Source organism: Chiloscyllium punctatum, chromosome 24 (assembly GCF_047496795.1).
Source record: "Chiloscyllium punctatum isolate Juve2018m chromosome 24, sChiPun1.3, whole genome shotgun sequence".
Classification (NCBI taxonomy): domain Eukaryota; kingdom Metazoa; phylum Chordata; class Chondrichthyes; order Orectolobiformes; family Hemiscylliidae; genus Chiloscyllium; species Chiloscyllium punctatum.
The window spans coordinates 87,543,693-87,566,831 of record NC_092762.1 but is presented as its reverse complement, the minus strand read 5'-3'; the positions used below and the strand labels follow the sequence as shown (position 1 = coordinate 87,566,831).

Sequence of the window (23,139 nt, the reverse complement as noted above, 5' to 3'; positions counted from 1 at the left end):
TCTTTATAGCAGGAATATCTTTATTCGCAGCCTTTTGAAATGTTCCCTTAAATGTTTTCCACAGTTAATCTCTAAGCTTTTCTTCTGAGGTTTGGCTAATAGTCAAGTATCCAATATGTTACTAAGGTAAAAACAATGACTGCAGATGCTGGAAACCAGATTCTGGATTAGTGGTGCTGGAAGAGCACAGCAGTTCAGGCAGCATCCAAGGAGCTTCAAAATCGACGTTTCAAAGGGCTTTTGCCCGAAACGTCGATTTCGAAGCTACTTGGATGCTGCCTGAACTGCTGTGCTCTTCCAGCCCCACTAATCCAGAATCGAGTATGTTACTGAATAGCCTTACTTCGTTGTCAGTCCACCATCTGAGATCTATGGTACTGCACTCCAAAGTGTCTCTCATCCTATACAGTTCTGCATGTCCTGCCACTTATTGTGTATTCTCTTGTCTTGTTAACCTTCCTCAAATGCATTATTTCTCACTTATCCAGTTTAAACTCCATTTGCCACTTTCCCACTCCTCCCTGCACAGTCCTTTGATAAATTTCTGTAGTCTACAGTTTATCAGTACAGCCATTTTTATATTATCTGCAAATTTGAGTTGTATCTCCTATATTCAAATCCAAGTCATTGATATACACTGGAAAAGCAAAGGATTAAGTACTGAGTCCCGCAAAATGTCACTGCACACACTATTCCAGTCACAAAAGCGTCTGTTGACCAGTCCCCTCAGCTTCCTGCCTCTGGGCCAATTTTGGATCCAACTTCTCATTTTGCCTTGGAATCTGTAGACTTTTATTCTTTTGACCAATCCATCATGAAGGACTTTATCAAAAGCCTTGTTGAAATCCATATAGATTGCATCAAATATATTATCCTATCAACTGTCCTTACTACCACCTCTAAGAAGTCCACCATGAGTCAGACACTATGTCTTTTAGCACATCCTTTTGCTTAATCTGTCTCTGTCTAAAGAAAGGATGTATCACATTGCATAGAATTTTTTTGCAATATTATTCACATTACTGAGATTAAACTAACTGGGCTCATCATTCAGTACATCCCCTTCTGTTTTAAAACAATGGGATAGTGTTAGCTATTGTCCAGTCCTCCATCGACACACACCTGAAGACAATTGGGAAAATGGTTAGCAATTCAGAGTCTAGAAAGAATTTCATCTGATCTTTTAGATGTTAAATCCCCTAATGCCTTCACGATATTAAGTTAATTTCATCCAGTACTTCACACCTTCCCTCAGTTTTCTTTTAGCTCCTTTTATATCTAAAAACTATAGAATCAGGAGTACTCAGTTGCCATTCTTTCCCTTCTTTCAGTTATCTATCAGTAACAGCGATAATATCACCCGGCCACATGTTAATCTGTGCTCTCAGCACATTGTGTCAGTGTGAGGTGAATTAAACCAATCTCGTGTGAGTCCCTCACACCCAGTCTCTGAGGCATGGATCCTCTACACTGACTCTCCTTGGGCATAGGTCTACACTTATAATGTAGAACAATACAGCGCAGAACAGGCCCTTTGGCCCTCGATATTGCGCCAACCTGTTAACCAATCTAACCCCATCACTCTAGACTATACCATCATCATCCATGTGCTTACCCAAGGACTGTTTAAATGCCCCTGATGTGGCTGAGTTAACTGCATCGGCAGGCAGGACATACCAAGTCCATACCATTCTGAGTGAAGAGCCCGCCTCTAACATCTGTCTTAGATCTGTCACTCTTCAATTTGCAGCTATGCCCTCTCGTACGAGCAGATGTCATCATCCTAAGAAAAAGACTCTTACTGTCCACCCTATCTAGTCCTCTGATCATCTTGTATGTCTCTATTAAATTGCCTCTTAGCCGCCTTCTCTCCAATGAGAACAGACCCAAGTCCCTCAGCCTTTCCTCATAAGACCTTCGCTTCAGACCAAGCAACATCCTGGTAAATCTCCTCTGCACCTTTTTCAATGCTTCGACGTTCTTCCTGTAATGGAGCAACCAGAACTGCGCATAATACTCCAAGTGAGGCCGCACTAGCGTTTTGTACAGTTGCAGCATGACATCACCGCTCTGGAACTCAGTCCCTCTACCAATAAAACCTAGCATACAATATACCACCTTAACAGCACTGTCAACTTGGGTGGCAACTTTCAGGGATCTATGTACGTGGACACCAACATCCCTCTGCACATCCACGCTACCAAGAATCTTTCCATTGACCCAGTACTCTGCCTTCCTGTTATCCTTCCCAAAGTGAACCACCTCAAATTTATCTGTATTGAATTCCATTTGCCGCCTTTCAGCCCAGTTCATCCAAGTCTCCCTGCAACATTTTTCTATGCTGTCTATCACTCCACCAACTTTAGTATCATCTGCAAACTTACTAAGCCATCCACTTATGCCTGTGTCCAAGTTGTTTATAAAAATGACAACCAGCAGTCATCCCAAAACAGATCCTTGTGGCACACCACTAGTAACCGGACTCCAAGCTGAATATTTTCCATCAACCACCATTCGCCGCCGCCTTACAGAAAGCCAATTTCTAATACAATCTGCTAAGTTACCTTCAATCCCATGCCCCCGCATTTTCTCCAGTAGCCTACTATGTGGAACCTTATCAAAGGCTTTACTGAAGTCCATGTATACCGCATCAACTGTCCTACCCTCATCTACATGCTTGGTCACCTTCTGACTATTTCCAATCAAATTATTGCTTGCTAGATGATTATAAATGCTATCTCTTTTAATCTTTTCCGAAGCTTTTCTGCCAACAGAGATAAGACTCACTGGTTTATAATTGCCTGGGTCATCTCTACTGCCCTTCTTGAACGTGGGCACAACTTTTGCAAATTTCAGTCCTCTCGTACTAAACCTGTAGCCAATGACAACTCAAAGATCAACATCAAAGGCTCGGTCACCTCTTTCCTCGCTTCCCAGAGAATTCTCGGAAAAATCCCATCTGGCCCAGGAGACTTATCTACTTTCACACCTTCTAGAATTGATAACACCCTCTCCTCTACAATATTCTCCTTTTGCGGTGAAAACAGATGAGAAATATTCGTTTACAACCCTTCTGATCTCCACAGGCTTCCACACACAACTTCCCACTTCTGTCTTGGGCAGGCCCTATTCTGACCCACGTCATCCTTTTATTCCTCACATTTCTATAGAAAGCTGTAGGGTTCTCCTTTATTCTACCAGTTAAAGACTGCTCATATCCACTCCTTGCTCTTCTTAACTCTTTAAATCCTACATCTACTCTGTTACTCTCCATTGCCTTATCGGAACCATCTCGCCTCAACGTCACATAAGCCTCCCTCTTACGCTTAACAAGCAATACAATTTCTTTAGTAAACCACAATTCCCTTACCTTATCGCTTCCTCCTTGCCTGACAGGGACATACCTATCAAAGACATGCGATATCTGTTCCTTAAACCAGCTCCACATTTCGATTGTCCCCATTCTTTGCCTCCTAAGCCTTGCCTAATTGTATTATAATTGAACTTCCCCCATCTATAACTCTTTCCCTGTGGTATGTATCTATCCCATTCTATCGCTAAACTAAATTTAACCGAATGTGGTCACTGTCTCCAAAGTGCTCACTTATGACTAAATCAAACACCTGGCCTGTTTTGTTACCAAGTACCAGATTCAGAGTGGTCTCCCCTCTTGTCGGCCCTTCAACACACTGTATCAGGAAACCCTCCTGTACGCATTGGACAAAAGCTGATCCATCTGACATACTACAGTTATAGTGTTTCCAGTCAATGTTGGGGAAGTTAAAGTCCCCCATAATGACCACCCTGTTCCTTTCATTCCTGCCCAGAATGGATTTCTGATCCTCTCCTCCACCTCCCTGGAACTTTGCGGAGGCCTATTTAAAAAAAAAACTCCCGGCAGTGTGACCTCTCCTCTCCTGTTTCTAACCTCAGCCCATACCACCTCAGTAGACAAATGTTCTTTCAGCCACTGTTAAACCCACCTTGATAACAAAGCCATACCTTCCCCTCTTTTACCACCTTCCCTGATCTTAATGAAAGATCTAAACCCTGGAGCCTGCGACATCTATTTCCTCACCCTGCTCTATCCATGTCTCAGTAATGGCCACAACATCGAAGTCCCAGGTACCTATCCATGCTGCAAGCTCACCTACCTTATTTCGGATACTCCTGGTGTTGAAGTAGACACCCTTCAAACCATCTTGCTGTCTGCCAGCACACTCCTGTGACCCTGAAATCCTGTCCATGTCCTCCCTACTTTCATCCACCTGTGTACTGGAACTACAACGCAGGTTCCCACCCACCTGAATAGCACAAGCAAATGTCACACCTAGGTTATTAGTGCCCCTCTGGTTCAAGTGAAGACCTTTCCTGTTTGTAGAGGTCCCACCTTCCATAGAATTCATCTCAAATATCCAAGAACCTGAAACCCTCCCTCCTGCAGCTACGTGTTCGGCTGATATCTCTCCCTGTTCTTCACCTCGCTATCATATGGCATGGGTAACAATCCAGAGATGATAACCCTGTTTGTTCTCGCTCTCAGCTTCCACCCTAGCTCCCTGAAGTCCTGCCTTACATCCCTATTCCTCTTTCTACCTATGTCGTTGGTCCCTATGTGGGCCATGACTTGAGGCTGGTCACCCTCTCCCTTCAGGACCCCAAAGACACAATCCGTGAAATCACAGACCCTGGCACCTTGGAGGCAACACACCAACCCGTGAGTCTCTTTCGTTCCCAAGAAGCCTTCTATCTGACCCTCTCACTATTGAGTCCCCAATGACCAACACTCTCCTCCTTTGCCCTCTTTCCCTTCTGAGCAACAGGGACAGGCTCTGTGCCAGAGACCTGCACCCCAGTGTATGCCCCTGATAAGTCGTGACTCTTTCTCCCCCCCCCCCACCTAATAGGTATCCAGTTTTTCAAGAGAAAACACAGGGGATCCCTGCACTGACTTTTTTTCCCCCTTCTAACAGTTACCCAGCTTTCTTCATGCCTAGGAGTAACTACTTCCCTGTAACTCTAATCTATCACAGACTCTGCCTCCCGAATGATCCGAAATTCATCCAGCTCCCGCTCCACTTCCCTAATGCTGTCTTGGGTGCACTTCCTGCAGATGTACTTTGATGGGACACTAATGGCATCCCTCACCTCCAACATCATGCAGGAGGGACGTTCCTCTCCCTGCATTGCCATCCCTGCTAGTCCCCTTATCAGAATCTTAAAAAAAAGAGAAGCTTACCTGATGTGTCCCTGGTGTTTAAGGTTATAGAAGGTGGATTGGTGGGAGGCCCTACAAGGCTAGGGTCTTGGGTTTAGAAAATGCTGACTTATATAGCTGAGGGGGAAAAAAGGTCCCTCCTTTCCCAGAGGCCTCTGCTCTCTGAGGTGCTGCTGCCGCTGACGATCGAGGTAAGCTTTTAAAGTTTTAAGTCAGTGACTGACCTTTGCCGACAGGCCCCTGGTCCAAGCTCCTGCTCTTCCTGCTGCTGGGAACTGAAAAAGATAACACATAGTCCCTGATTCCTGTTGTCCAATCCCTCCTGTTATTTCTGTCTCCTCATCCCTGGGCCTGCTACATATTATCAGAATTGCTGCTTTATTTCAGATATGCAACATTTCCTTGGTAGCTGTAATATTGGGATCTATGGTGGAATCCAGAGTGTGCTTTGGCTCCACAAACTTTCCTGCAGTTTTGTGGTGAAGCCACCAGAGGGCCCTGTTTCCATTTTCCCCAGACATTTGTGTTGGCATATTGTCTACCCCCCCCAAGTAAATTGGGTGTAAGTGTGTGGGATGGAGAGGTCAGGATTCACTGACACGCTGCTTACTGCCATGTGCAGCTTCCTCCACTCCAATGTGGGATTCTGTGATGAACACAGACTGTTGCTTGTGTGGCTTTGTCTAATTATCGAGTGAACTGCACTTTACCACTGTGGTTCTCATCATCATCTTCACTCAACTGTGTAAGTATACAAGGACTGATGGCACAGTTTGAAAAACATGAACCAGGAAGGCAATAAGGACACCTTCATTCATGATAGTGCTCAACCAATCCTTCAGCTCAGTAACCTCCAAATGCAGTTGAGCTGCTTGGTATTGCCATTCGAATATATCAATCCCGGTCCCTTTAAGCGAGGCAGAGAGTTGGAGTCAGGTGTAGTTGGCCCTGGCCCTGGAGAGGAGTGAGGGTGGAATGGAGAACTGTATGTCCTGGGGCTGAAGAGGCCACGCCAGCTAATGTTCTGGATTAGTGGTGCTGGAAGAGCACAACAGTTCAGGCAGCATCCGAGGAGCTGAACTGCTGTGCTCTCCCAGCACCACTAATCCAGAAGCTGGTTTCCAGCATCTGCAGTCATTGTTTTTACCAAGCCAGCTAATGGGCAGGAAGTGGATGTGGAAGCTTTGGCTCTGAAAACCATGTTGTAGTAGTCTACTATGTGATGCTTTGGGTTCCTGTGTTTACTTTGTTTTAAACTTCACTTTGTTTCCTTGTAGGGTTGAATGGGATGTGCAACAGCTCAAGTGTTCCAACATCAACATCAGATGTGCCTGATTATTTACTGTAAGTACATGTTGTATAAAAGGTTCTAAGCTCACCCTTTGTGCTATCTGGTGTATTGTTGCTTTCAGTCTTATCCTTCCAAACGCATTCATATCCTGCATCCACTGAGATGTTGGGCATACTCCAGTAAATGCCCATCCTTCATGCCTTGTTTTTCAGTAGTCATTATATTGTAGTCAATTCTGATCATGTCACCACTATTCTGTACATGCATTCATGCTTGTATAGGTCATTGTGATAAGGAGCGGTATCTCTGGCTAATAACATTCTCTCTTCCTGTTCCAAGTTACTGTTATCAGCTAACTTAGCTTTAGTGGAATGTGGGAGGTCTGCATCTGGTAACTCAGTTCTTTCTTTGATTGGTCTCCTGACACAAAGAGCAGCTTCTTTCTCCTGCAGAATGGTGGGCTCTGAGCTGACTGGCTTGATGCTGGCTCTTCAAACCCTGCTGGAAGGTGGAGTTTGAAGAGACAGTGGTTGCACACTCGTGTTATTGCTTGCTCCTCTTTGCTCTAGGATTCCATCTGTGCCTGTCGGAGATGGTCAGCACTTTTGTAGACTTGTCTCCAGTTTGGGCGGTGTTTGGTGAGACATTCCCAGGAGTCAGTGGGATGTTGTATTTCTTAAGGGAGGCTTTGAAGAAGTCCTTGGAACATTTCCTCTGCCCTCCTTATAACTTCCTGCCATGTTCCTGAGTCAGGCATTGGGATAATGAGGCCCACCCATCGCAGCTGATGGACAAGAACCAGTACTGGGGATGTTGACCTGAAAGAGAACACTGATATTCAAACACCTATCCTGCTGGTGCATTTGCAAGATGGTGGGGAGGTATTACGGCTGGTATTTCCCGAGGGACTTGAGCTGTCTCCTGTTCATTGTTTTGATGCTCATGGAGGAGCAGGTGTACTGTTGAAAATTAGTTTGATGATGGATTTGAGGTCTCTGCCATCAAGTATTCTCTCTCAGATGGCTAAGGTCTGCGCTGGCATTTGGGAGGTTGTGATGAATTTCATTGATGTCTGCCCTGGGTGAAAGTAGACTCCAAATATTTGAGAATTGATCAACATTGTCCCGTGGTTTGCAATGGCTATTGATTTTGATTTATTATTGTCGCATGTACCTCGGTAGAGTGAGAGGTTTTGTTTTGCGTGCAGTGCAGGCAGATCATACTAAACGAAGTATATAGGGTAATAGACGAGAGCAAAGAATATATTGTTATAACTGCAGCAAAAGTGCACAAATGGCATGATCAACAGTAAATTTGATATGGAGGTGCCGGTGTTGGACTGGGGTGGGCAAAGTCAGAAGTCACATGATACCAGGATATAGTTCAATGAGTTTTTTAAAATCACAAGGTTTTGGAGTACTGCTCCTTCGTCAGGTGAAGTGAAAGGAGGTGCATGGGTACAGAATATATAGGTGGAGAAATAATGGAAAGATAATTGCAGGGAATTAAGAGTCTCAACAGATAATTATAAATACTGAGAGTAGAGACTGGAATTATCTTACCATTATCTCTCAACCTATATGTACTGTACCTGTGCACCTCCTGATGCAGGAGTCACCCTCCAAAAGCTTGCAATTTTAAATAAATCTGTTGAACTATATCCTCGTACCGTGACTTCTAACATTAAAGTTTGAAAGGTCAGTTTGGAAATCTGATCACTGTAGGGAAGAAGCTGTTCTTGAACCTGTCGGTCTGTCTGTTTAAGCTTTTGTATCTTCTGCCCAACAGAGGATGATGGATGAGATTATAACCGGGGTAGGGGGTGTCTTTGATTGTGTTCATGATTTGGAAATGCCGGTGTTGGACTGGGGTGTACAAAGTAAAAAATACCCCAACACCAGGTTATAGTCCAACAGGTTTAATTGGAAGCACTAGCTTTTGGAGCGACACTTCATCACCTGATGAAGGAGCGTCGCTCCGAAACCTGTTGGACTATAACCTGGTGTTGTGTGATTTTTAACTTTGATTGTGTTGGCTGCCTTCCTGAAGCTGCAGGAAGTGTGCTTGGAATCAATGGATGAATGGTTGGCTTGTGTGATGAAATAGGCTGTGTAGTTTCCTGAGAAGAACAGTTGCCATACCAAGCCATGATGTTTTCTGTGGTGCATCTGTAAAAATTGGTCAGAGTCTTTACGACATGCTGAATTTCCTTAGCTCCCGCAAAAGTAGCGGCGCAGTTGTGCTTTCTTGACTGCAACATTAATGTGGATGGACCAAAACAGATTGTGGGTGATCATCACTCCCAGGAAGTTGTTGCTCTCGACCATCCCCACCTCAGCCCCATTGATACAGACAGGGCTGTGCCCTCCACCTTCCTGACATCAATGACCAGCTCTTTCCTTTTGCTGACATTAAGGGAGAGATTGTTATCTTTACACCACACCACCAGGCACTCACTCTCTTTCCTGTATTCTGTCTTGTAATTGTTTGAGATCTGGCCTACCATGTGTTGTCAGTGAACTTATGGTTGGAGTTAGAATGAAATTTGACCACACTGTGATGAGTGTATAGGGAGTGTAGTAAGGAACTGAGTCCACAGCCTTGCAGGGAGGTGGTGTTGAGGATTATCATGGATATTGACAAGTGGGGTAATGTGTTATACTGTGATAGCAAGCTGGGAGGGTCTCTTGTATTTCAGGTGTTTAACCCCAGGCCCATTCTCTCAATTACCTCCACAAATGTGTCAATGGTGGTCTGGAGATCAGCTTCTGAGCATGCGCAAATACAAGCATCATCTGATTGCCACAACTATTGATGGCTGACAGAGGTTGGGGTGATACAGGCTGAACAATTTCCCACTCACCCTGAAGAAAAGCTCCATTGTAGTAGGGAGCTTCATGGAGATGGAGTGTTGCAACGAGAAAGGTGGGCAAGATCATGGGGGCAATGGCACAACCTTGCTTGATCCCAGTTCATACATGTTTGGGTCTGTGCTGGATCTCGTGGTGAGAATTTCAGTTGTACGTTGTCATGCAGCAATGGAGAATGGTGATTAGTTTCTGTATGTGGCTAAATTTGAAAAGGATGCCCCATTGATCTCCAGGTTGACACAGACTATAGCCTTTGTGGGGCTGAAGAAAGTGATGTTCCAAGGTGGCTGCTGGTGGCTCAATATCATGGAAATTGGCTCCTTTCCCTTCCTACTAACTTTGGCCAGTAGGGAACAATCCGCCCTCTGAATGAAAGTGTTTTAACCAACTTTTTGGAGTTTTCTGTATTGGATTTGGATTTCTGGAAAACATTTGATAAGGTGTCCATGTAAAATCTTATTGTGCAAAGTAGAAGCAGATGGTGTATATAGGAATGCAGTTAACATTCACATGAACGGAGGATCGGCTAGCTGGCAGAAAACAATGTTCACAAATGGATCAGTTTCTGATTGGCAGGATGTGACCAGTGGAATCTGTGGTGGGGAGCCTCTGCTTTTTACAATTTATTTCGATGGCTTAGATGAGGGAAGCGGGAGATGGTGGCTAAATGTGTAGATGATACAAGAATAAAGAGGACAGCATGTTGTGGAGAGGAATAGAGTTTACTGGAGTTCAGAAGATTAAGAAGTTATTTGAATTGTAAATGATCCTGATTGGTCTAGAGATGGTGGACATGGAGGTGATGATACCTCTTATAGGTGAGTCTAGAATGAGAGGGCAGTGTTTCAGAATTAGGGGGCACCGTTTTACAGTGTTATCATTCTGAGAGTTGTGTGATTTTGGGAGTCTCTGCCTCAGGTGGTTACAAGAAGCTGGATCAATGAATGTTATTAAAACTGAGGTAGATTGATTTTATTTTTGAACGGGGCGGGGCGGGGGGGGGGGGGGGGGGGAGAAAGTGGTGGAAGAAACAGATCATCCATGATCATCTTGAATAGAAGAGCAAGCATGAGGAATAGATAGCTCCTTGTATAGATGGCAGTACACTCGGAGCGTGGTATTGTCTGAGGCTCAGTGCGTTCAGGGCACTGTGTCGTCAGAGGGGCAGTGCAGACGGAGCACTGTGTTGTCAGAGGGGGTGGCATCCTGTCAAAGGGTCAGTGCTGAGGGAGTGCTATGCTAGAGTGCTAGGAACCAAGGGAGTGCCGCACAGTTGGAGTTTCAATCCTTTGAAAGTGAAGTGAAAGTTCACCAGATAGTTAAGATGAGCACCCAAGATCCCACTGTATATCAGAACATAAGCTGATTAATCTCATCATTGTTGCTGAAATCGCATCGCAAAAAGCATTTTCCATGTCTTTCATTCAGGTATTTGCTGTTGCATTTCTGTGCACTGTTAACTTTTAGAAAGCCCATCATGGTATATACATCTATGTACAGCACTGAAAGATCTGACCATGTTCTGCAGCAGTTCCTCTTCTATCTCTCTGTACCCATCTAAGTGTTATCTGGTGTGGATTTCTTCCTCAGCAAATACTCAGCAATTGAGTCACAGGAGCAGAGACAAGGTTACAAAACTGATTTCAATGCAGAGTACAATGAGTACCGGGACCTGCACTCCAGGATAGAGAGCATCACCAGGCGGTTTACACAGCTGGACGCTGAGCTGAAGCAGCTCTCTCCCGGCTCTGCAGACTACAAGGTAAGCATTCATTTACTTCAGTTGAGAAAAAGTTAATACACTGCCCCTCCTGCCTTCCTCTCTCCAACATAGGGTCAGTTTATGCCTGAGAGGGGGCACCTAACCACAGGTGGATTTTGTGCACGTTATTTGCATGTTTTAGAGAAGCCCCCAACTTCCTGCTTGCTCTCTCCATGTGTGTGCATCAAGAGGTGTTTGAACCCACGGATCGAATCACTTGTTTATTCTGGTTTAACACTCTGCTCACCATTTGAGGTACTAGTTACCCAGACTCTCAGCTCTACCTCCTAGTGGTTCAGGTGGAAGTGGGGACTGCAGTTGTTGGAGACCAGAGTGAAGTGTGACGCTGCAAAAGCACAGCAAGTCAGGCAGCATCCGAGGAGCAGCAGAGTCAACGTATCGGGCAGAAGCCATTCATTCATGATGAAGGGCTTCTGCCCGAAACGTTGACACTCTGTTGCTCGGATGCTGCCTGACCTGCTGTGCTTTTCCAGCACCACACTTTTCGACTCCCTAGTGGTGCATTTAAGTCGTGCTTATGCATTTGCATTTTGAGAGGGAGTGTAATAGGAAGATTGGTATACAAGGTGAAAATTGCCCTCGTAGCACATGTTTTACACTGAACCAGTAAATCAGATTCCACTTGGTTACATGAGGCTAAGGAATGTCCTACTCTTTGGTTCATATTGTACTTCTGTACAGTCAGAATATCTGTTGCTCTTCTCAAATCTTTTACACACGTATCTTGTTTCCCCAGAGTACACATGATCAGATCTTACAGGAGTATCGGAAAATTAAGAAGGTAAGTGTATAGGAGAAATAGATGTAGAAATTGCTCCAGTTTCTCTTGGGAATGGGGCTCGTATAGAATCATAGAATTCATTCAGCCCATCGAGTCTACACTGACCCTTGAAAGGACTTTCCACCTGGACACAGCCCCTACCCTACCCCTGTAACCCTGCATTTACCATAGCTAATTCACTTAACTTGCACATCCCTGGTCACAATGGGGCAATTTAGTATTGATAGTCCACCTAACCTGCACTTTTTTGGAACGTGGGAGGAACTAGTGTACCCGACAGAAACCTACACTGACCCGGGGAGAACATGCAAACTCCACATAGAATATCAGCCAAGACTGAAATCAAACCAGGGTCCCTGTCGCTATAAGGTAGCAGTGCTGACCACTGAGGCATCATGTCGCCCCCCAAAACAGTTGAGAGTCAGAGATGTATAGCACAGAAACAGACCCTTCCTTCTATCCAACTCGTCCATGCCAATCAGATGTCCTAAATTTAAAGCAAACAGGGTCACAGTTTTCAGAGGCAGTAGATTTAAAAGATATGAGCAGAAATTACTGCTCTCAAAGGGTAATGACTCTATGAATTCTATGTACCCCAGAGTGCAATGGATACTGAGACATTTGAGTAAATTTAAGAAGATAGTCACATTTTTAAAGGTTAAAGGGCTATGGGGTGTGGGCGTGTATTTGTCCAAATGCCTTTTAAATATTATTAATGAACTCGCCTCAATCACTTCCTCTGACAGCTCATTCCGTATGCGGTGTAAAAAAGATTGCTCTTCTGGTTCCCTTTTATTCTTTCCCCTCTAACCTTAAACTTTATTCTTTCCTCTCTATTCCTCGATTGCCCTATTTCTGGGAAAAAGACTGAGTGCTTTCACCCTATCCATGCCTCATGACTATACACCCCTATAAGGATCCCCCTCAGCCTGCTATACTCTGAAGAAAAAAAGTCCAAACTTGTCCAACCTCTCCCTATAATTTAGACCATTGAGTCCAGGCAAAATTCCTGTAAATGTCTTCTGCACTCTTTCCAGTTTAATAACATCCTTCCTATAACAAGGTGACCAAAACTGAACACAAGACTCCAAGTGCAGCCTCACCAACATCCTGTATAATTGCAACATAACTTCCCAACTTCTATACTCAGTGCCCTGACTGATGAAGGCCAGTATGCCAAAAGCCTCCTTCACTGCCCTGTCTGTGACACCAATTTCAAAGAACTCTGAACCTGAACTCCAAGATCCCCCATTCCACCACATTTTTTTGTAAATATATTTATTAGCAAATTTTTTTTAACTTTACAAACATATAAAATTATTGGAAAAAATACAATCAATAACAAATATTAGTATAATAAAAAGAAAAAAACACAAATTACAACAACTGTCTCCTTACTATTAACCTATCCTCTAATACAAAACAAACCCTATCACTGTGCAAAGCAACACAAAAAAAAAGAGAAAAGCAAAAAAAAAACACAAAACACAGAACAGCTATGCTCGGCGTAAAGCTCCCAAACAGAGGAACGGGAGCATTGTATATATACCCGTATTAACTCAGGAGACCCCCTCCAGGGCCCAGGGCTTGACAAATCTAACCATCCTGGTTAAACGAACGCCCTAGTTAAGACGAGACAAATCTGTTTCCAAATAACTCAAGTAGGGCTGCCATGTCTTATAAAAATTGTGTGTTGTGTGGTGCATCATGTTTGTAAAAAAAAAAGTCCAAGGGAATGTGCTCCATAATTAATGTCTGCCATCCCAGCAAGCCCGGCGGGTTCTCAGACACCCAGTTAATCAGAATATTCTTCTGTGCACTGTATGCAAGAATATTAAGTAGTTTCTTCCCATGCCCGTCTAAAGATGGTAAATTCGGTAGACCTAAGAGGAGAGATATCGGGTCTACTTTGACTTCAGTCCTCAATACCCTCTCTCTCTCCCACCACAGCGCTCCAATAAACACGGAGCCTGTCACATGTCCAGAAGCAACGGGTAAGAGTACCTACACTTATTTTACATTTGGGGCACACTGAAGATGTCCCTTCTTTAAACTTCGCCAGACGTTCTAGGGCCAGATGAGCCCTGTGCAGAACTTTTAACTGCGTAGCGCATGTCCTATTACTGATTGAGATCTTTCGAGTATTCTCCTATATGTTCTCCCATGTTTCAGAAGACATCTCCATTCCCAGCTCTTGCTCCCAGACCCCTCACAACCGGCTAATAACCTGCCAGGCCCTGCCACCCAACAGGCGACAGAGGGCACTAACCGAGAGGGTGCTTGTGGAACGTAGCAACAACCTCTCTGTATCGGGCTTATAGGGCTTAGTGAGAAGTGTAGTCATCTTCTGGATGAAATCCCTAATCTGAAAGAAACGGAAAAGATCTCTGCTGGGTAACCTGTATTTGCGGCTCAGTTGCTCAAAAGACATCATAACCTCCCCCTCAAACAAGTCTCCCAAACTAGAAACTCCCCTCACTGCCCATAGTTTGAACCCTGAGTCCATCATCCCTGGTCAGAACCCTGACATGCCAACTATAGGTGTAAGTGGTGAAGTCTTGGATAAACAACCCTCACTCAGACACATCGCCCTCCAAGCCCTGACTGTACTAATGACAATGGGGTTCTGGCAGTGGTCCATAACTGTCCTCATCTTATCCACGAGCAACAGTTTAATAAGAGGACACTTTGCTTGGGAGGCCTCAATATGCAGCCATATTGAGTTTGGATTGTTACCTACCCAATCACGGACAAAGGGCAGCAGGGAACTCTATTGATACCTCCTGATGTCTGGAAAATCAACTCCTCTCCCTCCTTGAGGCAACTGCAATTTAGTAAGTTTGTTGAGGGGCCGCCCACGATGCCAGACAAAGGAACCAAGCCACCCCATAAGCTTCCGCAGCATTGACCTGGGAAACATTATACGCATGGGATAAAGCAAACGAGGAAGAACATTCATCTTAATGAGAGAGATTTGGCCCAGCCATGAAATTGGAAGAGCCTCCCATCTCTGGAGACCTCACCTAATATTGTCGAGCAAGTGAGCACAGTTAGTCCGAAATAACAGATCTAACTTGGGGGTAATAAAAATGCCTAGGTACTGGAACCCTGCCCGTGACCACTTAAAAGGAAACTTAGAGCCACCTTCAACTTCTGGCACAGCCTCTGATTTTGCAAGGTTAATCGTCTATCCTGAAATAGCCCCAAATTAATTGATACATTGTCTCAAATGGTGTATAGAGGTCATTGGGTTCGATAAAAACAGAAGGACATAATCCGTTTACAGTGTAATCTTGTGTGCCCTCGATCCCACTTCCGGAGCGCTTATGTGGACGTTCTGATGAATGGCCTCTGCCAGCGGCTCTATCACCAACGTAAACAACAGCGGTGAGAGGGGGCAGCCTTGCTGACTACCCCGACCAATCCTAAAATTCCCAGACTTCACCCCGTTGGGGATGACCGTGGCCAGAGGGTGGCGATATAAAACCTCCACCCACCTAGCAAAGACTCCACCCAACCCAAACTGTTCTAAGACATAAAAAAGATACGGTCATTCCACCCGGTCAAATGCTTTCTCTGCATCTAAGGAAATCACCAACCCCTGAATCAATCGTTACTGACGAACTTGGACCACATTCATTAACCTTCTAATATTATTACAGGATCTACGGCCCCTTATAAAGCCTGTCTGGTCCTCTTTAATAATATGGGGCAACACCCTTTCCAATCTCAGCGCCAGGATCTTGAACAGAACCTTGAAATCTGAATTTAATAGAGAGATGGGCCTGTATGAGGCAAAATCCTCAGGAACCTTCCCCTTCTTAAGAACTAAGGAAATATTAGCTTCTCTCAAAGATGGTGGTAAGCATTCATACATATAGGAATTATTGTACATCTCCAACATCAGCCCTAACAGAATTCCTATAAATTCCTTCTAAAACTCACCCGGGAGACCATCAGGGCCACGTACTTTTCCACTCTGAAGTTGCCTAGCTGCCTCCTGTATTTCCTGAACTGTCAAGGGGGCATTAAGGAGAGAGGCCTGTTCCAAGGTTACCCCTGGGAGGTCCAGGTTCTTAAAAAAAGTCTCCATTTTAGCCCTCCTGCCTTCGTAACCTTCAGACCGATACAATTCAGAGTAAAAGCTCCGAAAAGCCTCATTAATCTTTCACACTCCTTAAGCCCCTACAATTCAACATGAAACTCTTACCTTGATTTGACTTTCCAAAGTGCAAGACCTCGCACTCATCAAATTAAACTCCTTTTGCCATTTCTCGGCCCACTTCCGCAGCTGATCAAGGTCCTTTTGCAATTTTTGATAACCTTTGGCCTAAGGAACCCTTACCGCTTTCCTGCAGGACCTGGGGGTTATGTTCCCCCTCCTCCAGGAGCTGGGCTTTTCTCTCCTTGAAGCTGTTTTGCCTCCTGCACAGAGCCAGGTCCATTATTCCCCAGAACCATCTTGCCTCCCCTCTGAGGGCCCTCTCCTCTTCATTCCTGTGTCAGTCCACCCTAAGAGACCCCTTCCTTGTGCTTAGCACCATGTAGTTCATTTCTGTAGAAGGTCAACTGCAGCCTGACAGGAGTTTGTGAGCTGCCCCTCCCCACTTCTGAGGCCAGTTGTAACACCCTACTCAACATAGCCCAGGGATTGAGCCAGTCCTGTTTGAATAGATGGACACAATTTATCATGGGCTTCACCAACTGAATTGCAATCACAGAACTGTTGTAGTGCACAAGTGTCACTCAGCCATTGTGGATCAGCAGGCTGAAATCCACAAGTATCTTTGAGCACATTAGTTTTTGATCGCTGCTTTTCTCAATGCTAGTTAATGTTTGGTGTTCTCGGAATAAGGCCATTCAACCTTTGCTGCCTGTGCTTTGTGGAGCAATCCTACGGTAATCTCACTCTTCTGCTCCTCTCCTTCATCCCTTACCCTGCCTCATCCAGAGCTCGTATCAAACTACTCCCACTTAAAGGTTGTATCTTAAACTGCTGCCACTATCAGGCAAGTCAAGTGTGTATGAAATCTATGATATGAACGCAATGTCATTTTTGTTTTTTATGCAGACGAATCCCAATTACAGCCAGGAGAAATATCGCTGTGAATATCTACACAACAAACTGGCTCACATTAAGAAATTGATAGCAGAATACGATCAGAAGCAGCTGCAATCCTGGCGTTAGCGTGACTACTTTACCACCAAGAGACAGAAAGGGAGAGCGATACAGCGAGCAATTGCATCTAATTGTGTTTGCAGCTTCCCCTGTGTGTGTGTGTGCTTCACAAGAGGAGGAAACTGCACCGACTGAGACCAGCACTAACTTTAATTAGAGAAACTTGTGGGGATGGGAGGGGGGACCCCAGTCAGTAACTGTCTAGTGAGGAGAGTTTAGTGTTCTAAAGGACAAAGGCTTTTAAAAATAATTGGAAGATGTACCCAGGACTTGCTGTTCATTGTGTCCCCTGACTCCTCAAACAGACAGTGTCTTCTCCCCCTCACCTGACTCTTCAAACTCTTCCTTCTGGGAGTGATATTTTTGCTGCTGTTGCCTTTGTCTGCCTTCTTCACTGTACAAGATATGGTCCAAGTGTTAGATGTAAAATCTGCCATCCAAAGAGACTGGTTTGAGGGGTTGGCACCTGTCTGTTCAAGCACCATTTGCCCTGGTTTTGTTTGACGTTAAATGCTCTCTCTCCGCGTAAGGTATTTCAAGTGTCTGTTCAGAAACACCAACAACTGCAAGAACTGGTGATTCTGTGGCAGCCACTCTGCTGCCTCACTGGGTTGCAGGTATAAATGACAGCACATAGTGAGCTGACTCTGAGGATATGTCACTCCTAAGTGTCAGCCAGGCACCTGTTAATGGTCACACTGCATCTGCTTTTCAAGGTTTGCCTAATGCTCTTGCTGTCTGAAACTCAAACACCACCCACCAACTTCAAGAAGAGATGAATGAATGGACTCATTTAAAGGTGTCATTTACTATGATCAGTGCAACTGGACAACTGCTGCAATGAAATGGCATCTTCTGCCAACAGGCCAGGTAATGATCAAATGTCAGTGTTCAGTGCTGTGACCCCTAACCAGACAGGAATGGATGGAATCACAATCAAGTGATGATAGAAAAAGATATAATGAATAATGTTTTGACAATGATGGGATCCAGAACTACTACACTGCCTAAAAGACTCACTTTCGTGCCAATGTCTCCCACAAGAACCTCTATTGTGGTGCTTTGGGCGTGAGACTAAGTTTTTATGTTCTATTCTTCATTGTCCCTTGCTCCCCATCCCCCAAGGCAGATGACAGCTGGTTATGTCACGAACCTTTGCCTAAGGGGGTCTTGCCTCCCTTCCAGAGATTCAACTGTGGCAACTCCCCGTCCTCTCTCCAAACCACCACCATTTCACCTTTCCCCCAGGCAGCCGCTGGTGATTAATGTTTGTGCATTATTTATTTTATGTATTTCTGGCTCCTGTCCCTTTAACTAGGTTCCTGACATTAAAGCCATCTCTTGACCCTAATTTGCACTTGCTATGCAACTTGCCTTCCACACTCTCTAGTCCTTGAGTTGTTGAGATACGTTGGGATGTTAATTTCAACAGTCTAAGAAAATACAATGTTTTTAACCCATTGCAAAGCACATTGAGAAATATGACCGGTACAGTTTAGTCAGATTAAAACATAAGCGGGTGCAACATTCAAACAGAATCAAGTGTTCAGTTTTCTCCCTTTCAGTCTACATTATGATTCTTCCCTTCCTAAACTAGTCCAGTTCGATGAGATGGACAAAGAATAGTTTAAAATCTACACTGGATACTAAACTGCAGCTTAAACCTGCACTGGAGATAAAGGAATGACATTTTATTAAATATTTCCATACTTGAGAATCCAAATTGTCAAGTCAAGTTCTTTGTCCCACCTGGTCCTTTCAATTTTGGTAACTGTGATTTAGGATTCGCTTCTCACCAAGTGCTGAATTCATTCACAAACACCAGCTACTGGAGCTGATTTGAGCCAGGGTCCACTGTCTTATTTTGTTCAGCATTAATCGGATTTCAGTCAGCAGTATGATAGTATTCCCTGCTGCTTGAAATTTGATTCACTGAGTTTGAAATAGCAACAGATTTGATCAGTACGTTTTTGAGATGTTACCTGTCATGACTGAGGAAGCAAGTATCACCTGGGTCCAAAACTCCTGTCTGCACTTGCCAATGTTCTGGATGGGTCCAAGTGGTTTTGAACCTGTTATTCTTCCCTGCTGATTTTCCACAGGCTCCCACTGTCTCTTTTGAGTGATTTGTTTATTTTGGGAGATCTCGTGGGAGATCTGTGAACTGTGGGACATCTGAAGATATTCTGAACAAGTTAATGGCTATTAAGTGCTGACGTAGCTGTCCCCTGGGAGTTTAAATAGGATCTTCCAGTCATGTCTTGCACAATCCTTTGAGTATTTTAATTTATTTAAAGTTGGAACTGTGAATTGTTTTCCCAGCAAGGGCTCAGTCCACAACTGGAAAGTATGAAGTAGGAAATTAGGAGTTTTCATTCTTTTTTCAGTGTCAGTAAATGTTATCATTTTCCCAGTTGAACAGCAACAGGGTCAGGTCTTCTACTGCAGCCCACACTGGACAGGATTATATTGTCACAGCTGAAATTGGAGTTCAGAAACATGTGGCTATGTTCTGAACATGTACTGCAGGTGCCAGTGAGAACTGTATTTGCAGGAGGTTCAAACGGCACAGTATTTGACTGATTGTGGAGACTAATGAGAATCAACTCCTTGAATATGAGGATAACCTAAACAAACCTGACATTGTTTCCTTAACACAGAGGACAGCAGAATGGTGATCATACCAGTCCTAGCTTGCTCCATCAAAGTGATGCCTAAACATCAAGTTATACACAGATACAGCTTAACTGAGTGCAGACATCCTGAGTCCCGTATAATACCAATAGATTCAATGTATTCGAGGAGGGTAAAGTGGGTGGTGTAGGTTCCTCAGGAATTTGTCTAGGAGCTGACCATTCGGAGGACTATTGAGTGTCGTTGTCAAGTATTGCTTCAATGAAATGTGCCCTCCTCCCTACTGTTTTAGCATTGTCCCAGCCCCACCGACCCTTAACTCCAGCCTCTTCTGACCCCCTTGCCCTAGTTCCTGCTAACCCCTGACCCATCACCCCCAAACTGCATAATGATGTTCCTGCGCCACCAGCCCTGCTCTCTGCCCAGTTTTCCCCAAACCTCCTCATGCTCGAACCTTCTTCACACCAGTGTCCTCCCCATCGTGATCTATCCAGATGTATCATAGATATTCTCCTGATAATATCATCCCAAACTCAAATCTTCCAAGCTGCAGCCAAAACCTGCTATTCTACATTTGCTGAAACCCGCACGGCTGCTTCTGAAATTGAGATCGATATTTCAGTACCTAATACACTGAATGGATGTTTTGAGTTAAAATTTAAAGCTAATTTAGGAGGGTGCATCCTATCACTAGTGCTGGGAATGTGCCTAATTCCGGAAGACTTCGAAATGTTAGTGTGTTTTTGTACTGCAGCCTGTATCTTGTAAAAGTATCAGACGAGCATACTGGTATTCCAGTCCTCCAACACTCCCTTGACTCCGCTCTATCTAACCACTTCTTCTCCTCCTCCTCTTTCCTGCTTGTCCTCCTCTCCCTCTCTCTCTCCCTCCCCAATCCTCTCTTCCCACTGCCACCCTGACTCTGTCCCCTTCTCTCCCTCTCACTCTCCAATCATTCCTCCTCCTCCCCCCCCACCCTAAGAATACTTTTCCCTTTGTACATATACATATTGATCGTTCCCTCTGTTTAATATTCCTCACAATGAGTAGCACGTTTTGCCTCCGAGTGAGGAGGTGGTGGGGTCAAGCACCAGTTTAGGACTCTAATATGTAATCTCAGCTGATGCTGGAGGAGGAGTGAGAGTTCTGCACCGTTGAGGGTTTGCTCTGGGGAGGGATCAAACCCGGTGTTCTCTGGAATACCCACAGGATTGTGTTGCAATCAGTCAAAAACCAAATGAATGAATCATCTCCCTCGATAACATTTGTGGGATGTTACTATTGTGTTCACCTTGCTTATGTCATTGCACATCAGTGTGAGTCCCTGTTTGAGATATGTCTAAAATGTAAGACTGCTCTTTAAATTTGTTATGCCCTAACTGACTTCAGTGTTACAGATGATCAGAATGGTGCTATCATTCCTTCCCCTTCTGTTCCACACCTTGGGCTAGAGCCTTTCCCCACATGACCTCCACTAAGGCCAATTGTGAAAGAGGTGGTGGTGAACACTGGGTGTGATAGAGCGTGATTCAGATTTTTAAAAATCTTCCTCAGTTACGATTTTCTGTTTACCACAAGGAATGAGTGAAATTTCTTATGCTACTTCATATTCATTGCCACACAGGGATTGGTGAGAGGAGTTGTGTGTGTGTATATACAGTAAATGGATCAGTATCTGGCAGGAAGGATTAGGAAACCAATTTGGTTTTATTGGTGCCTGTCCTGTTTTACTTTTGGGTTTTTGCATAATCAGCATCCAAAGCTTTATTCTTCCATCCTGGTGTTTGAAAGAGATTTCTCATTTATGACTTACTGAATGAACCAGGAGGCTGAGTAGCTGGACTGGCATCTGCTACCTTGCTACACCCTGTCCTGTGTTACAGTAACAAAAATTGCTGGAGGAACTCAGCAGGTCTGGCAGCACCTGTGCAGGGAGTACATAGTTAACAGCTGTGAAGAAGGATCATGACCTGAAACGTTAATTCTGCTTTCTCTGCACGGATGCTGTCCGATCTGTTGTTTCTCCAGCAGTTTCTGTTAGTTTTCCAGTATATGCAGCTTTGTTTTTTATCACAGTGTTATAATACCAGTTCCACCCAAGTCTGAGAGAATATTTCTGAATTAAAAAAAATACAAAAATTTAAACATTTTTGAACCTTCTGGAGTTTAAATAAAACTATTTTTTGAGAACAGTATATATAGATGTCGGATTAAAATGTTTCTACACTCTTAATATTTTTGAGTGAACTTGTATAGCTAAGGAACTGATCATGGAATTGTACATACCAAGGAATACAAGCTAGTATGACTGTAGAATTATAGAATATTTAATGATTATATGTATAAGTATTAGTATTTGTTTGTGTCTTTATTTGCTGGTTTCTTCTGTAATGTTATGAGTAGGAACCTCAAGAATCAATTCATTTGCCTGTTACGTCTTTAAGTTAGGTCACCACTAATTTGTTTCTCAACTCCATCAACCCACATCAGTAACTCTTAAACCTTCCCATATAAACATATTATCAACCTCCGTTTTCAAACTTTTCAATTCGAGAGTTTTTCAGGAGGTGTGTAGTGACATGGAGACTGACAGTTTTCAAGAAGAGTCGTACTGGACTCAAAATGTTAATGTTTCTCTTCTCTGGTGTTGCCAGTCCTGAGTTTCTCCAACATTCTATTTATTTCAGATGCCCACCATTTTTAATTTTGCTTATATCCCATTATTACAGGAGTTTGTTTCTAATCAGCTCTCTCTCAAACTTTAATTTTTCCCAGTAATGAGTTTCTATTCACCTTCTGTTCCATGTTCACCAACCAGTCACTTATCAGTGCAAACATGTTACAACCTGCACCTTGAACTCTTATTTTGCATTGTAATCTTTGATGTGGTACTTGATTGATGTCTTCTGGTAATCGAATAAACCCCAAGGAAAGAGTTGCTGTGAAAGCGGCATGGTGGCTCAGTGGTTAGCACTGCTGCCTCACAGCACGAGGGTCCTAGGTTCAATTCTGGCCTTGGACAACTGTCTGTGTGGAGTTTGCACATTCTCCCCGTGTCTGCATGGGTTTCCTCTGGGTGCTCCGGTTTCCTCTCACAGTCCAAAAATGTGCAGGTCAGGTGAATTGGCCATGCTAAATTGCTGGTGTTAGGTGAGGTCTGGGTAGGATGGGTTACTCTTCGGAGGGTTGGTGTGGACTGGTTGGGTCGAAGGGCCTGTTTCCACACTGTAAGGAATCTAATCTAAAGATTAAGTGCAGAGGAGCATCAGTAAATGGAGATATTGAATAGATGTTGGAAAGAGGCAACATGAAATAACATAAACTTCTTGGAAATGAAGGCACATGAATGCTGGAAACATTGGGGGTTGGCTGCAGAGGCAGAG

The 23,139-nt window shown here is 44.1% G+C and overlaps 1 protein-coding gene across 1 annotated transcript in view; it reads left to right on the top strand.

Moving 5' to 3' along the window:
• The window catches only part of ell (elongation factor RNA polymerase II), a 168,459-nt gene extending 145,566 nt beyond the window's left edge, over positions 1-22,893 (top strand). Inside the window, exons 9-12 of the mRNA XM_072594450.1 lie at positions 6,496-6,562; positions 10,970-11,141; positions 11,899-11,943; positions 17,015-22,893. Coding sequence (XP_072450551.1) covers positions 6,496-6,562; positions 10,970-11,141; positions 11,899-11,943; positions 17,015-17,131 — 401 coding nt within the window. The 3' untranslated portion in view covers positions 17,132-22,893. The remainder of the gene's footprint in view (positions 1-6,495; positions 6,563-10,969; positions 11,142-11,898; positions 11,944-17,014) is intronic.
• Positions 22,894-23,139: the final 246 nt, after the last annotated feature.